At 40.3% G+C, this 16,465-nt stretch overlaps 1 protein-coding gene across 8 annotated transcripts in view; it reads left to right on the forward strand.

Annotated features, from left to right (window-relative positions):
* LOC117232268 (DNA N6-methyl adenine demethylase) overlaps window positions 1-15,975 on the forward strand; it is a 146,246-nt gene extending 130,271 nt beyond the window's left edge. For all 8 annotated transcript variants that reach the window (XM_033491544.1, XM_033491548.1, XM_033491543.1 and 5 more), the window contains 6 exons: window positions 456-3,195; window positions 3,571-3,746; window positions 4,120-4,473; window positions 4,781-5,008; window positions 5,111-5,265; window positions 5,358-15,975. In XM_033491544.1, coding sequence (XP_033347435.1) covers window positions 456-3,195; window positions 3,571-3,746; window positions 4,120-4,473; window positions 4,781-5,008; window positions 5,111-5,265; window positions 5,358-8,058 — 6,354 coding nt within the window. In that variant the 3' untranslated portion in view covers window positions 8,059-15,975. The remainder of the gene's footprint in view (window positions 1-455; window positions 3,196-3,570; window positions 3,747-4,119; window positions 4,474-4,780; window positions 5,009-5,110; window positions 5,266-5,357) is intronic.
* Window positions 15,976-16,465: the final 490 nt, after the last annotated feature.

Here is a 16,465-nt window from a genome sequence, read left to right on the forward strand (position 1 = left end):
AATTAGAAATGAATCGCTTTTAATTAAAAGTCAGCTCATTCGAATATCTTCTCGAACACGAACGAAGATAAAATATTGAATTTTAGAAAAATCTAAGAGTCACGAAAGATAGAAAAAAGAAAGTTTTTCTTATGTTCATAAAGATAATCTAATTAGAAATTAATTAATTGTTAAATCCTCTGGATCATTTTCAATTATGGTGTTCGGTCCTTAAAAAATTAATTGAATTTTGAAGTTTTTCTGTAATTTTCTCTCATATTTTTGAGATGGTAATATGAAAGTTCGAGGACCGTTGCACCATTATATATATATCTAAAAATATCAAAGCATAAAATATTTTTTAATGCACCTAAAATTAAAGTTAATCTGTCACGAAGCATCCTCGTGAATAGCAATAATATACAGTCAATTCCCGAACGTTTTTGAGTTATAGATGGAATGATGCGTTTTTCCAGGACGTGACGATGGCACCGCCGCCTTCAACCACTCCGACGAGTCGTAGCAGTTCCGTACACATGGACAACCAACAACAACAACAGGCCTCTCAGCAACCGCCGTCGCAACCGCAACAACAGCCAACGGATACGCAGGTGAAGGGATTCGCGACGATCGCGGCCAGCAACGTGTCGGGAAACGAGATGCCTGGGTATCCACTTCAACCGGGCCCACAGAGTTTACACAACTCTAACGGATATCCAGGCTACGTGGAAATGGGTCAACAAGTACAGAACCAATGGCAGCCGCAGCAGGTATCTCAGCAACCACAACATCAGCAACAGCACATGCAACGGCAACATTCGATACCTGACGGTGGCCAACGGCATTTATGGTCCGATACCAGTACCGGTACGAAAATGAGCAACGTGAGCAACAACATGAACTGGTCGGATGGGACGTTACAGCAACAGCATCAGCAACACCAGAAACCTCCTCAACAACAGCAACCGGGTATGCAGAGCAATAGTATGAAAGGACAAGAGACACAGCAAAGTATGCAGATGCAAGGACAACAAGAATTACCCCGACCAGCGAGCCATATGAGTTGGGAGAACGGTAGCGTGAAGGAGACGCCACAAACTCCGCAGTCGTGGACAGATAATACGGACAACAGTCAGCAGCAACAAACTCAGGGAAATTGGTCGCGGCAGAGTCCGAAGCTGAGGGACGCTTCGCAGAATCCGAGATTGACACCGTCTAGTCAACAACAGCAGCCTCAGCACCAAGGCTGGCTGCAGCACTCGCCGAAGTTGTCAGACCATCAGCAGAATCCGTCTCATCAGAACGCCCGGATGACGCCCTCCAATCAACACAACTGGCAGCAGAGCAGTCCAGAGATGCAACAGAACTCGAATCAACAGAATCCAAGGCTAACGCCATCTAACCAACAGATGCCGCAACCTGGGACGCAGCAACAACAACAGCAACAGCAGCAGCAGTGGTCGCAACAGACGAAACTGGAGAAGAGTCCTAGACTTACTCCGTCTAATCAGATGTCCTGGCCAGACACGCCAACTAGTCAACCGAATTGGTCGCCTAATAGTATAAAGAGCGACAGTAGTCAACAACCTCAACAACAATGGCCAGATTCGCAGCCTAGTCCGAGGAGAACACCTGGCCATCAACCGGGAACGTGGCAGCCTCAGCCACCCACACAAGAGAATAAAATGGAGAACCAAATGTCTTGGTCACCGAACTCGGTGGCCGAGAACCAACCTACCTGGGGCCAACAAACGACCAAACAAGACATGCAGAATTCCGGGGAAAGAGTACTTTGGCAGCAGCAGGACACCGGAAAACCGAATGGGTTCGTCGATACGCAAGATACTCAGGAGAGTAATGTATTTGCTCAATCAAATCGCGTGAATTTGAACAGTCGACTGAAATCGATGATTCTAAATAAACAACAACAGCAACAGCAGCAACAACAACTACAGCATCAACAGCTTCAACAGCAGCAATCGCAGCAACAGTCTCAGCATCAAATGAGCCATCAGGAGCAACAACATCACAATATGCATCATCAAATGCAATCTCAACATGTGAACAGTAACAACGGAGCTAACGGCGAATACCATACAGAAGACAGGATACGAGACACGCATGACAATACGGAGAAATTGCAAGAGAAGCAGGCGGACCAGTATTTAAGTCAGTCGAATATCATCTCGATGGCGCAATCCAACGAATCCTTGACCGGTAATTTTTTATTGCATAGCCACCACCCTCGGGTCGATAGTTTGCCCGATGGTGGTGGCTTATGGGAATGGTCAGGAGGAAGTAATAACACATTAAACAACGGTACCGTTCTGCCGGAAAACGGAATGATGGTCATCGACAGCTTCATGAAGTTTGGTTCAGAGGATAAGTCCGTGCTGGACAAACCATACGAAAAACAACAACAACAGCAACAGCAATCACACTATCACCAACAATCACAACAACAACACGAGCAACGACAGCTATGGAAGGATGAAAGTAAGAGCCATGACAATCAAAACATCGAGGATAAATCGTTTCAGAGGAGACTATGCATAGAGCAGCCAACCAACGATAAGACTTTCGAATCTTGCGAAAACAGCAACGCAGACAGCGAGAAGAACGATGGGACCGAGAACGATGTTGGTTTTTCAGAAACTCCATTAGTCGCATTAGTGAACAAGAACGACACATCAAATTATCCAGAAAGCAGCGAAAAGATAGCGTCGACGGAGCCAACCAACAGCTCTAACTGCGATTCCTCTCAGAATATCAAGCAGGAGAACATCGTCGAGTACGGTTGCTCTAGCTCCGATTGCGTTCCATCGCCGACGGTCTCGTCAAAGAGCGATGGCTGCGCGTCGAAGGAAATCAAGAGTGAACCGGACCAAAGGGCGCAGGAAGGTAACAACTACAAATTTCGTGGCGATGGCGGACCCGCTAAAGTGTCTCCGGGTGTCGGTTCGTGGTGTTGTCGACGAGGCGGCACCGAACAACCGACACCCGAACATTTGCGGGAGGGTTGTTGCCAGGGTTTGCAAACGAGGGACGAGATACTGGCCGACTCAGCGGACAAGTCCGACGTAAAGAACGAAGGCACTCAAAGTCCACGTACCGGTAGCGTGCCTTCAACGACTAAGTTGCAAGATCACTTGGACAAACTGAAGAACAATGTCAGGAGCGAAGTGCCGGACTGCAACTGCTTCCCAGCTGACAAATGTGAGTTGCTATTGCGTATTCAGCACGACACTAACATTGAGAGAACACACTAACCACGTTCACACGAAAATATAGATAAATAAATAATCAAAAAATGAACAAAATTTTCTTAAAGAAAAAAATATATATATAACTATACTACTACTACTACTGCTACTACTACTACTCTATGTACTACCACTACTAATATTACTGGCCAACAAAAAATAAACCGAGCCTTGATTCAGTGACCCAAAGAAGAATGCACGTACCTAACTTACCCCCCTTTCCCAGGGGGCATACCTACTACATACGTGGCATAAATGTTTCCGCTTCTGTTGCTTCCTTTCCGTTGAAACGTCCAGTTTCGTAAGTAAAATGAGGTTCAACCACAAGGTCCGCCAGAGCCCGGCTCGTACTACACTCATCTCGGGGCGGCTGCAAGCCTGCCTGACCTACGGAACGATCTTGAAAGAAGAACCGGCCTTAAGGGAAACGCCATTAGATTCGAAAAGGTCATCTACACCGGAAAAGAAGGGAAAACCACTCAGGGATGTCCGATGGCCAAATGGGTAAGTATATTACTGTATTCTATATATTCCCCATACTTGTACCGAATGTTTACGCATTTATAAAAAATTTAAATAATTTAAATTTTTTGTAATAATTCGAAATAAGCAAATTTTGTATAATATATTGAATAATATTTTGAAATTAATAAAACAGATATTTACATCTCCATTTGTCTAATAACATTCATAAAAATATGAATTTGCATAGAGATTCGCAGTCCACTAATATTTTAGATCGAAGTCAAAGCGAATCCACTCGTCTCTTTTTAAATTGAATTTTATCCAACCTATTCCAGTCGATAGCTTTGAATCGCCCACTAAGATTACTCTGTACTGCTTTGGTGATGGGATTGTAATATCAGTGATTCGCTAGATACTTCGACGATCTGGTCTGGAGGAGAAGATCCTGACCATAGTGAAACATCGACAAGGGCACAAGTGCCCAACAGCTTGGATCGTCGTGGCCATGGTTGCTTGGGAAGGCGTACCCACTCACGAAGCCGATCGAATCTATTCCCTGTTAAGTCATAAGCTGAATCGATTCGGTCTTCCTACTACTAGACGATGTGGAACGAACGAACCGAGAACCTGTGCTTGCCAAGGTCTCGATCCTGATACTTGCGGTGCAAGCTTTTCCTTTGGATGTTCCTGGTCAATGTATTATAATGGTTGCAAATACGCCAGAAGTAAAACCGTCCGTAAATTTCGATTGTCAGTACGATCAGAGGTGAGGAATATATCATAACAATCTAAATTATAATTAATTGTTAATAATTTAAATTATCATATTTTTGTCATAACAATATTCGTTATCTGTGTTGAATTTAACAAGAATACCATCGAAAGTCTTAACTATTTGCTATAAATGTCTATTTACCATGTAGATTTCATTATTAATGTAGAAATGTTGTATCAAAAATTCTAAGTTCAAGACCTACCTAGTTATAATATATGGTACTAAGGGTTAATCGTCATTCTTGTCTTCCTTATTGTATACAAATATAACGTTTCGTTCTTTTTTATTTTTATTATAGGAGCAAGAAGTCGAAGAAAGAATGCACGTCCTAGCAACACTTTTATCGCCTCTGTATCTCAGCCTTGCACCGGAAGCATTCAACAATCAGACACAATTCGAACGGGAAGCGAGCGAGTGCCGTTTGGGATTTAAACCTGGCCGACCCTTTTCCGGTGTTACGGCCTGTATCGACTTCTGCGCGCATTCTCATCGTGATCTTCACAACATGAACAACGGATGTACAGTGGTAAGTGACTTAAAGAGACACTTAATTTTTTCCAATACTTAATAATTCTGAAAAGGTAAAGATTTAGATGAAATAACTATGCTGTAATTTTTCATCTTAAAGGTGGTCACTATGACAAAACACCGATCTCTATCGAAACCTGAAGAGGAACAGTTGCACGTACTTCCCCTTTACATCATGGATACTACGGATGAGAATGGGTCGAAAGAGGGACAGGATGAGAAGGTTCGCGCTGGAGCTGTAGAAGTTTTGACAAAGTAAATAATTTTGTTATTTATATGACAAACAATCACTCGCACAGAATTCTTCTAGTAATGAATTTTACAAATATGTATCATCTAATTCATAGATATCCTTGCGAAGTGAGAGTTCGATCGGTTCCACTCCAACCCTGCAGAAGACACGGCAAGAAAAGGAAAGAAGACGAGCCAGATACCATTAGCAATAAGAAAGATAGTTCCAAAAGCACTGCTGAAAAAATGGCGGACCCAGGACGCGTACCAGGACACCAAGAAATACCTAGACCGCAAATGAGGGACTCCCAACTATCCCTGGAAATGGCGTCTATGTTCGAAGGAATGGATGCTCAATTACAAAGCTCTCAGGTGTCCTCCACTGTTTTAGACAGTCCAGTGTCCATGTACCAAGGATGGAGTTACCAGAATGAACAACAGTGGGGTAGAAACGGTTGGCTCGATCAGCGAAAAAATAATTGGTTAAACCCGTGGAGAGAATACTCGTTCAGTGGTCTGGACAGAGACGCAAAAGTTGACCCAGACAGTACAAGTCTAGACGATATCAGGCCTAGGAGCACCGTTTCTCAGGATGAACATCGACCAGGTTCGCGAAATTTGCCTAATTCCACCATGGACTCGCCGAGGAACTGTTATCCACACTCACCGAGAGCTCATCCTATTTCACCAAGGAGCTCTCATACAGGAACACCAGGGGATATCGGTTACTCCATGTCTCCTAGAGGATGTCCAACTACACATCAAGACCAGAAAATCGCTTCGCCAAGAAGCTCCGGGTATCCGGACACGGGCTACGGCCACCCACCCCCCAATTCCAGAAGTTATCCGAATATGTACGACACCAGGCAGGGTAGTACATCCCCGAAGACAAGCTGTACAAATTTTCCGGTCCATTTGGATCAGAGGAACGCACTCAACCGAACGAATCATCATCATCAATCGCACAACGTAAATAACGTTCGAAACATTGGCCAGAGCTGCGATCAGTCGAAATTGCCGTACTCCAGACCTGCGCAAGATTCTAGTCAGCAAAAGTACCCTACCACGCAGAACTACTTAGAGGCTCAAAAATCGCAGATCGAACAGCCTTTCGTGAACAGGATACCAGGCCATTATCACCCCCCTCATACCGCGCAGTCCGGAAGAAATCTTCCATATCAGGGCCAGCATGATTCGAACGCGGACATGTTCACTGGCCTGTCGGTGTCTTCTTGCATGGGTAACACTAGTCACAAGCCATTCAGCGCCACGAATGCGGATCTATTGCTACACAGCTCGACGCATCTTCCGCCCAACAATCCACCAAACGGCACTCAGAGCTTAGGATCATTTGATCAGAGAAAATATCGGATGTATAAGGTTCCTGAACAAAAGACACCCGGAATTAGTCAAATGTCACCGGCGCCCTCCGACCAAGCGGGAAGCTGGAACATGCTAGGTACTTGGTACCCCGACCAAAACAAACCTTTCGATCAACAACAGATTTATAACGATCAAATAGGTCCTGATAGGAATCACCAGCAACCTACAGACCACCAGAAAACATTTAATTGGAACGATAGAGTACCGCATCCGGACCAGTCGAAACCACCTTGCTGGGAAACACCCTCGGATCCTTCTCCGTTCAGGGTGCCAAAGGGCAGACCACCGTCGAGGACAGCGTCAAACCAGAATCCAAACACAGACAATACATATCAAAATTCTTCCAATAGAACGTTCCTTAAGCCTCAGGAGCCGACGCGGAACGGTGTCTACGCGGACAGTCCAAGCAACAACGCGGTGCAAAGCAGCATGACGACACATCAAGGTAACCAACGAAGAACAGAGTGGCCGGAAGATAAGACGAAGGAGGGTTTCCACGATTCCAGGCAGAACATCGCGAATCCAAACTCGAATTGTTTTCCATGGGCCGAAGAGATGAAACAGGTGCAAGACTTCCACGGGATGCCGGGCTTGGGACATCCTCACGCTTCCTTCCCACAATACGGACTGTATCCAACATACCCTGTCTTCGACAAACCATATTCTAATTCTTGGGAAGGCTACAACTATCACCAACCGTATCCACACCATCAGACGCCGGAGTATCCACCTCAATTCTATCAGCAACCAAAGAGAGAAGCCTGCTTTCCTTCGCCTCAATATCCCTATCAAGGAGTGCCCCCGTATCAAGGTCTGAATCCAGGTTGGGCGAGATGGGACACTCCTCGCTGGGATATTTACGGACCACCACCCTACTTTCCGGTGTTACCAGAGCCTCCTCCAAAAGCAGAACCACTAGGAGAGATAGCCGACTATTCCGACAACGAAGAATGCTTCAAGGACTCGCAGATGGGTGGAGTCGCCATTGCATTGAGCCACGGTAGCGTGTTGTTCGAGTGCGCCAAGCACGAGATGCATGCCACCACGGCTCTCAAAAAGCCTAATCGTCTGAATCCAACCAGAATCAGCCTGGTCTTTTACCAACATCGTAATCTTAATCGACCAAGACACGGATGGGACGAATGGGAAGAAAAGATGCGACTCAGGAAACTAGGTGTTGCGAGTACCACCACCACCACTACTACTACATCATCGTCCACTTCGCAATCACTGTCTACTCCATCAACTCCAACCAGTCCAGCCAGTGCAATCAACACCGAAAAATCCACTCCGCTACCTTACATACCCAGTGTTCCTAGTTCTCAGTTCATGATGAGATCGCCTACGTATACCACCATGACCTGGACCACCCTTTTCCCAATGCATCCGTGCATGATAACTGGCCCATATCAGGAGGGAGGGGCCATTGGATGAGTAAACGTCGGAGGGCGCGATTCCAGCCATCGATGAGCAAGAACCGTGCCAGGAATCGATCGAGCGATCTCGTCGGACTGATCGAGTGAAAAAGTGGGTTTCAAACGACACGAATCTCACTTGACGACGCTGTTCCGTGCCGTGCAACTTCGACACGAAGAACGTGAAACGAGTCACGAGAACAACGAGAGAAACAGAGCAACAAGCAGCTAACATTGAGAGGGGATCAACGAGCAAAAAGAGCAAACTGTCATCATGAGAGGCTTTCTATCGTAATTCTATCAGGTCATCGTCCTAGATGTGTATAGTTGTTATTGACGAAAAAAGACAAAACGAAGATGAAGAAGAAACAACACGTTTGCACTGCCATTTTTCTATCTCACGTTTTTTCGGGAAATAAATAATAAACGTAACAGACAGGGGAAACAGAGGAGAAGCAAGAAAAGTTAGCAGCAGGTGACTGGTTCGCAACGCAGACGTTTCGTCGCAGGATTCAATTTTAATCGGGGCTTCCCTTTTTATATCGATCTTTTACACGAATCACGGTAAAATGTTGCGAGCGGACAAGAAAAGGAAATCAGATCAACAATGGATATCGAACACGATGAAGATGTTTGGTATCTAGAACGGCAAATTCAAGGCTGAAGGTGGAGGAGGAATACGAAGCAGCTGATCGACAGAGACGTGTCACGCGCTTAGAGAAACACTTGATCGCAATCGAGGCTAATTTTCACGGTAACTGGATTAACGGCACAAAAGGGCGATCGGCCATGTTCTTTCGAAGAACCATTGTTCTTTTCGAGAAATGACTTCGAATATGTTATACGACCTAGAGTAGAATAAATGGAAAGTAAAAATATGGGAAAAAGGACAAAAGAAGAAAAAACGATGTAGAAAAGTAAGATAATGAAAGGAAGACGAAGAACGAATGAAACGTATCCAATTATATATCTTTGATTCTTTTTTTATTTTTCTTTTTTTTTTTTTTTGTTATTTTTAGGAAAAGGTCTCGTATTCTGGTAGAGTCGTAATCGTATTTAGCTAGTCCATGCCTAGACGCGATAGATAATTGTTTTCTTCGCAACATTTTAACACACGGCACACGGAGTTGCAAACATGTACGCTGGTAGCACGTGCGCGCTTGCTATGATCCATTTTTCTACAAAGCTGGATCAATTTTGTAACTATGAGAGTCGATCTGCCGTTTATTTTTCCGCACGTTCTCCTTTTTGTAACACGTGTACCCCATTGTTGTTGTTGTTGTTGTTGTTGCATCATCACACACATACATGTGCATCATGCAGGACCAAAATCGTCCTTAATTCTAATTCGATTAATCGGCGCCATCGTAGTAGATTTTTATCCAATATCGTCCAGCCCATAAATCATCTAAAACGCCCACAAATCATAACTCCAAAAAATCGAACGACGATATGCATATATAGTTTCGGGTGGATCCTTTGTAAAAGTCGTCTGGATAATCTTCGATGCTCCACATGGAAAAACGGAGCTCACACATAGACACGTTACACACGTACACGCGTATAATACATATACTGACACGAAAATGATCTCAAGTTTTTAAGCTAATTAATTAAACGGTAAATATCAACGTTTAATGTATTTCTTTTCTCTTCTCTCTCTCTCTCTCTCTTTCTCTCTCTCTCCCCTTCTTCTCTTAAATTTCTCTCTTTCTTTTGCACACATTGTCTAAAACCTTTCTTTCTCTCGTTTTCTCTCCTTTCGTTCGTCTATTGTACATTGTGCTTGTTAATCATCGTATTTATTTCGTAATTCACTTGCACGTGCTTGCATCCGTAGCTCTATCCTATTAAATCGATCACGTAAGAAAGATTCAAGAGCAAGAACGATGTGACGAAGAGGCACACACAGGCGATTCGATGATATATATATTATACATATATATACAATAATTGCTATAATATTAATATCGAATTCTCGGGTCGGTTCAGTACAAACACACACAAATATACACATCATATACACACGAGAGAATCGTGAGATAATTTTTTAATATAGAATATCGAACTGTGAGGGGGAGAGAAATGCGTCGGTCGTCGTGGTGCCATTTCCTTCGTCAGCTACGATCTTCTCATTGTTTCTTTTTTATTCTCTCTATTTTTTTTTTTTTTTTTTATTCATTCTCCAAGCCCTTTAGAGTCTATAATCGCGATTCCAGATCCACGATCAAATCTATGGATCTCGGGTATCCTGATTTATGTTATAGATATATATATATAAGCCTTTCGAGAGGCGATCTTCTCGAGCGAGGAAGACACGCGCACAGAGATCCAATAGTTTCGCGGTAGATCACAGCGGCCAGCCGGTGAGGTTCGACGTTATTTAACGAGTGCCAGTGTTGGAAGGTGAGCCAGAGAGCCAGAAAATGAAAAAAGAACAAAAAAAAAAAAGAAAGAGTAAAAACCGGGAGCATCCGTATTAATCGTACGCGTCGTTCGAACGATCCCTATGTTTTCTATACATAGACCAGCTACGTTTGGCGTAGCTACCTCGAGACATCCATCGCCACTTCCGGCTAGATCCGCTGCTTTTCCTTCGATCGTATTGTTTTTTTTTTTTTTAACTCATTCATCGATCGTTTGTGACTCGATCGATGAATATGAAAATCAAAAAAAGAAAAGAATCGTGGTATCGAACGAAGGGAATGAGAAGACAGAGGTGGAAAGGAGAATTCAGACGATCAATATTATTGTCAATATTATTGTCAATATTTAAGGTTCTTAACATTGTATTGACAATATATATTGGTCATCTAGAGGATCTTGTACGTACAATACTGTTGAAAATCTGAAATATTGACAACAATATTGATCGTCTGAACGCTCCTGAAGAGGTCTTTTTAATTGAAAAGAAATAGCTAAAATCGAGGGATATTTTGCTCGATGATAAGACCGAGGATGAATCATGATCACGTGTTAGTTTTGTTTAATTGGTTCATTGAATCGAAACAATCGATCGATCGGTTTCTTGCCTTTCGAAGTTTCGATTCACGATCACGCTAACGCGTAAGCGTATGCGTGGGGAAGAAATCGAAAAGAGAATCGAATAGAAAATGGAAAATCATGGTTGTTCGTGGAAAATCGATGGGTCTGCACGATAATCGACAGAGAGGCGCTACTATTGTAAGAGGAAGGGTGGTGAAAAGACGCGTCCATTCCTCGCCCATCGAAGTATTATAAGAATCATTAATATATTATCATTCATTATTATCATAATGTAGTAGTAATAATAATTATTAGCGACAAACAGTAATAATTAGTAATATAATCTAATTTAATCCGACTATTTATTAATTAAGTTTTGACAAAACGCGTTGGTCTATTATATTTTTATTATTATATTTTTTTGCTGTTCTATCTTCCTTTTCTCTCCTTATCTTTTCCTTTCCTCTCTTTTTCTTCGGTTTAACTTTTCTTTCGTAACATCGAACGATCGAGTTCAAGTCGAGAGTACGCACCAAGCCTTTCCACTTATTTCCCATTTTCTTTTCTTCTTTTAATTTTGTGTTCTCTCTTATATTCTCTCTCTTTTCCTCTCTGTTTTCTTTTCTTTTTTTTTTTTTTTTTTTTGTAAAATTGTTTAGCACGAGCGTGAAACAAAATCGTCGATAACACACTCGTACCTTTTTAAAACGCTAGTCGTCCCTTCCGTTTTCTAAATTTCTTTTCTTAATCGAGTCTTCTTTTTTCTCGTTTTATATCTCGGTATCGTCCTTCGTTTTACCGTACGACGAACTTTTATTCGCTAAGAGCGTAATCGTTCCTCCATTTTTAACGCGCGACTCCGAAGTCTCTACGTTCTAAAGTAGATGATATCAAATAAATAAACGGTGAATAAAAATCGACTATTTTTCTATTAGACGAGTACCATTTTTCGATTAGGTTTTCTAATACCGAGAATCGATCTCAGCCAGTCAATTAAACATCTTACAAACAAAAAAAAAAAAAAACTCACAAAACCAAAATAAAGAAATAAAAATTCACGCTGAAATCGCAAAATACATTTCTATTTTTTTAACCGTTTTGAAAGATCGTCCTATAAAGAAAGGAAACAAAAATGTAAGCTTGGTTCGTCATCCAGTTCTTTCTTCTTTGCAAGCAATCGTTTCGATCACGACACTCTTCTTGTTTCTTACGAACGATTTGCTAACGACGAATGTTTCTAGTCGATCGTGAAGCGTCTTCGGCTATGGCTTCACCCCACGTCGGTCTTCATCGAAGACTGTTCACGTTCGATTTCGTAGAAATGATTCTCTGCTTTCGAACGCTCATGCGACGGTTAAAATGAAATTAAAACGATACAAATAAGAAGAAACGCACGGTGAAACCAGAAAAATGATTGGACGAGAAAAGAATGTTTTTATGAGATTTATTATACACTCTCGATCGTGATCTATCGATTTCATATAGATCTATTATCGACAACTATTCGTACTTTTTACAATCTGATGAATTATATATTTTAAAATAGATGAATTTTAGAGATAATGAAATGAAGAATCAAAACGAAACCAGTGATTATTATAACCTTTTTTAGATTCGATTTATCATAAATGTTAATTCTGTCCCAATTTTACAAACAATGAAGAAACGATACGTTTTCTTATTTTGTTATTATATATGTCTCAGAGCGATCGTCAGCCGTGGATGGATCGTCGTTTGAAACGCTCCTGTTCCTTTCACATTCGCACACGTTTCTTTCCTCGATCGCGATCCATGGATCCGCTTAGATTGATCCGCGCGATGCACACAGACAAGGTTTTTCTCTCGTCGACTTCCGAATGATTCTCAGTTGCGTGCGTGAGTACAATGTTAAGGAATGTTTGAGAAAAGGAAACTAAATAAGAAAAGGAACAAAAGGAAAAACGAAGAGAAGAACAGGTTTCGTCGCAGGATTTTTCGAAAGGAATATTTTCGTAAAAATCATACGACGAACCGGTCGAACTTCCAGTTACGATCGATAAACAGAACAAACGAAACAGGACAGGACGAAACGGAACAGAAGTGAAAAGGGAAAATCGGCTGGTTATCGTTGCTGTTCTTTTCTTTTTTTTGTATAGGATGCGTGGAAAAAATTGTATCGTCACGATGCCAAAATAGTATTAAATATTTGCGGTAATAATTAAGACGTAAGAAGAGGAATCGCTAGCTGTTGTACTCGATGATGATTGTCGTGTGTAGCGAGAGCAGGAAGAAAATGAATGTGACGCACGCGAACGAGTTTTATTGCCAATTCTGTACCTTTTTCCTTTCGAAAAGAAGATCGGAAGTTGGATGAGAAAATCGATTCTAGCGTCGATCAGGGCATGATTCGATAACGTGGTTGTACGAACGAGGCGGAATGAGAGCAGGAAAAAAAGGAAGGATGAAAGAAAGAAAGAAAAAGGTTGAAAACTGTATTTTTTCTTCCAATACCAAAAAGATGCCATTTTGTTTTGTACGAAAAAACCTATGAAAAAACTCGTAAAAAAAAATATATAAAAGAAAGAAGGAGAAGTAAACGAAACGAAGGAGATATGGTGAGAATGTGTAGGAATTAAATATAGGAGGAAGTTTGGGGAGGAGTTGAAGCTAAGCGGGGCTGAACAAATTTTTTAAATAGTTTGTAGCGAGCGTAATATAACAGTTGTAATAACGATTGCAGAACAAATTACAAAGATGCAAAACAGATAAATATTTACGCAACAAATATACTTGATGTATATCTGTCTCGTGAGATGAATAATAATAATAATAATAATACTAATAATAATAATAATAATAATAATAATAATAATAATAAAGTAAAAAAAATAAAAAAGAACAAAAAAGTAATGAAACCACTTGTCCGCCTTATGAAGCCAGAATAATACAATAGGTGATCGATCGATAAGAATTGACAAAACAAAATAAAAAAAAGTAAAGTAAATTAAAAGTAACAGGTTAATTAACGGTAAGTGCGAAAATCGCGAAACGCTCGTCACATATTTATGTTTATCTCTTAAATATGTATATGTATATATTTAAGGAAACTTGTATGTATATACAAGCTCGTATATACATACAGGGTGTGTTACGCTGTTAGAAACAAATAAATAAATAAAATCGAGTAGAGAATCAGAAAAAGAGAGTCAGGTCAAAAATGAGAGAATGATAAAAAGAGCGTCGCTCGCAATTTTTGCACTTAGGTACCAAAACAATATTCCCTGGATCCCCCGAAATAGGGCATACGAATATAGCGCTACGTATACACCGGTTACATATGTGTACATATATTTTTGGATAAAGAACCCAGAAGAAAAAAAAGTTTTAAATCGAAATTCGGGCCGCGACGCAAATCATGAAGTTGTTTCGATGGATCGTTTCTCGACGCGATGATCGTTTACGAACGAACAAACATTCAAAACGGAAAACGAATGAACAAAAAAAAGTAAGAGTTGCAGATTTAATAGTATAAAAGAATTGAAACGAGTAAAAAAAGTACTATGATGATGATTCTTTTCTGTTTCTTTTCATGATATTCCGTGAAATCGATTCGATTATTGGTATCGTAGATTACACTTCGCGATCGTTTTCGTTCAACGATCTATGACGAGAAAAATCGTCTCTCTCAATCGTGATTGCAGATAGTGCTTCGAGAATAAACGAAATGAAAATGGAATAGGTATCACGAAAAAAGATACGAGACAGAGATATAATTAAAAGATAATAAAGCATAATGGAATGGGGGAGACACGAAGTGATCCATCGAAAAAACATTCCCCATGCATCCGGTCCAAAAAAGTGTATTTATGAATATTTATTTACGTGAGACTAAATGAGATGGAAAAAAGAGGAAAATGATGAATGAAAGAAAATCTAATATATTGACGATTTAATAAAATAGATGGTCATAAGTTTAAGATGTAAGTTTTATAATGAATATATATATATTATATATATATATATATATATAAATCTACATATATATATATTTACTTGTAAAGCGTTTTATTGCCTTTCGCCAAGTTCGATCGCGCCAAAAAGAGCCGAACGAGCGGAAGGGATAGCGAAGCAATGGTGGTCGAAAGAAATGAGGAAAAACTCATTCTCGATTCAAAAAAAAAAAAAATTTAAAAGAATAAGAAAACGTGGTAATTAAAAAATTATCGGTCAACAATGAACGTGAGCGAATGAAACGAACGTGAATATTCGTGAAGATAAAGTAATTAATTAATTAATTACGTCAGAGAGTGATCTTCGTTTTTTGTCGTACCATCGTGAACGTTGACGATGTAACTTATTATTATTACTATTATTATCATATTACTATTATTATTACATATTGTATTTTTTTTTCTTATTTCTGTTTCCAGTCCATGTTTTTAATTTTCAATATTACTTTTAGAACAGGCGACAACAAAAAAGAGAAATGTGACAAACGATAAAAAAAAAAGGTCAAAGCATTGATCGGCGTGCATTTCTATTCCGATCGATCAACTGAAACGCGAAATACGTAGCGAAATGCGCGTGGATCAATTACGAAACAACAAAACACTCACATACAAAAGAAAAAAACGAAAGGAAAAAACAAAATCACGGGTGTGCTTTTGAGCGATGAGAAATCAGACGTACACACGTATACACAGTACGCACACGTACAAATAAGAGGAAAAGACACACAGAGACACGGATACACACGTACAAACACATACATACACACCGTATGCTTAGAGTTTAGTAGCGATTTATAGACGATAAGCGATAGAGTAATTTAAACTGATCATTGCTATCGATGACTATTATTGACATAAGAGTACATTTAGACGAAAAATATGTTATTAAGTAAGATGTAATTGTCCTTTGTGAATATACATAAGAGAGAAATGAGAAATACAAGAAACTTTTATGATAAAAAGAAGACTTGATCATTTTTCGTATTTCGTGTAACCATTCGTCGAGAAACGAAATAAGACAGAATGAATGCAAAATGAAAAAAAGAAGGAAAAGAATTATTTTAATGTTTTCGCGCGTAGGTAAATGATCATTAACATGTACACATATTTTTGGACAGTTCTGTTGATCATTCGTGTACATGTTTATGAGATATTATAAAAGCATTGAGAAGATTCCATCCTACAGATACGTGTGAATGTAATAAATTTATAATGAATTTCTTTTAAATACGATACGTGCCGTTCATTAAATTAATATGAAAGATCATTTCAAACGATGTATAACAACGATGACAATTTAAATGAATCCGCGGTTAAAAAAAAAAAAGACCAGATCTCGATCGATATTTTCCTCATCAATGTTAAATGTTCATTCGATTGATTGAGATTAATATAATCGATCAATTTGCTTCGATGCATCCATGGAATCAGATACTTGTATTCGCTCACATA

The sequence above is a fragment of the Bombus vosnesenskii genome, unplaced genomic scaffold, assembly GCF_011952255.1.
Source record: "Bombus vosnesenskii isolate JDL3184/JDL3185 unplaced genomic scaffold, Bvos_JDL3184-5_v1.1 scf7180000013285, whole genome shotgun sequence".
NCBI lineage: Eukaryota > Metazoa > Arthropoda > Insecta > Hymenoptera > Apidae > Bombus > Bombus vosnesenskii.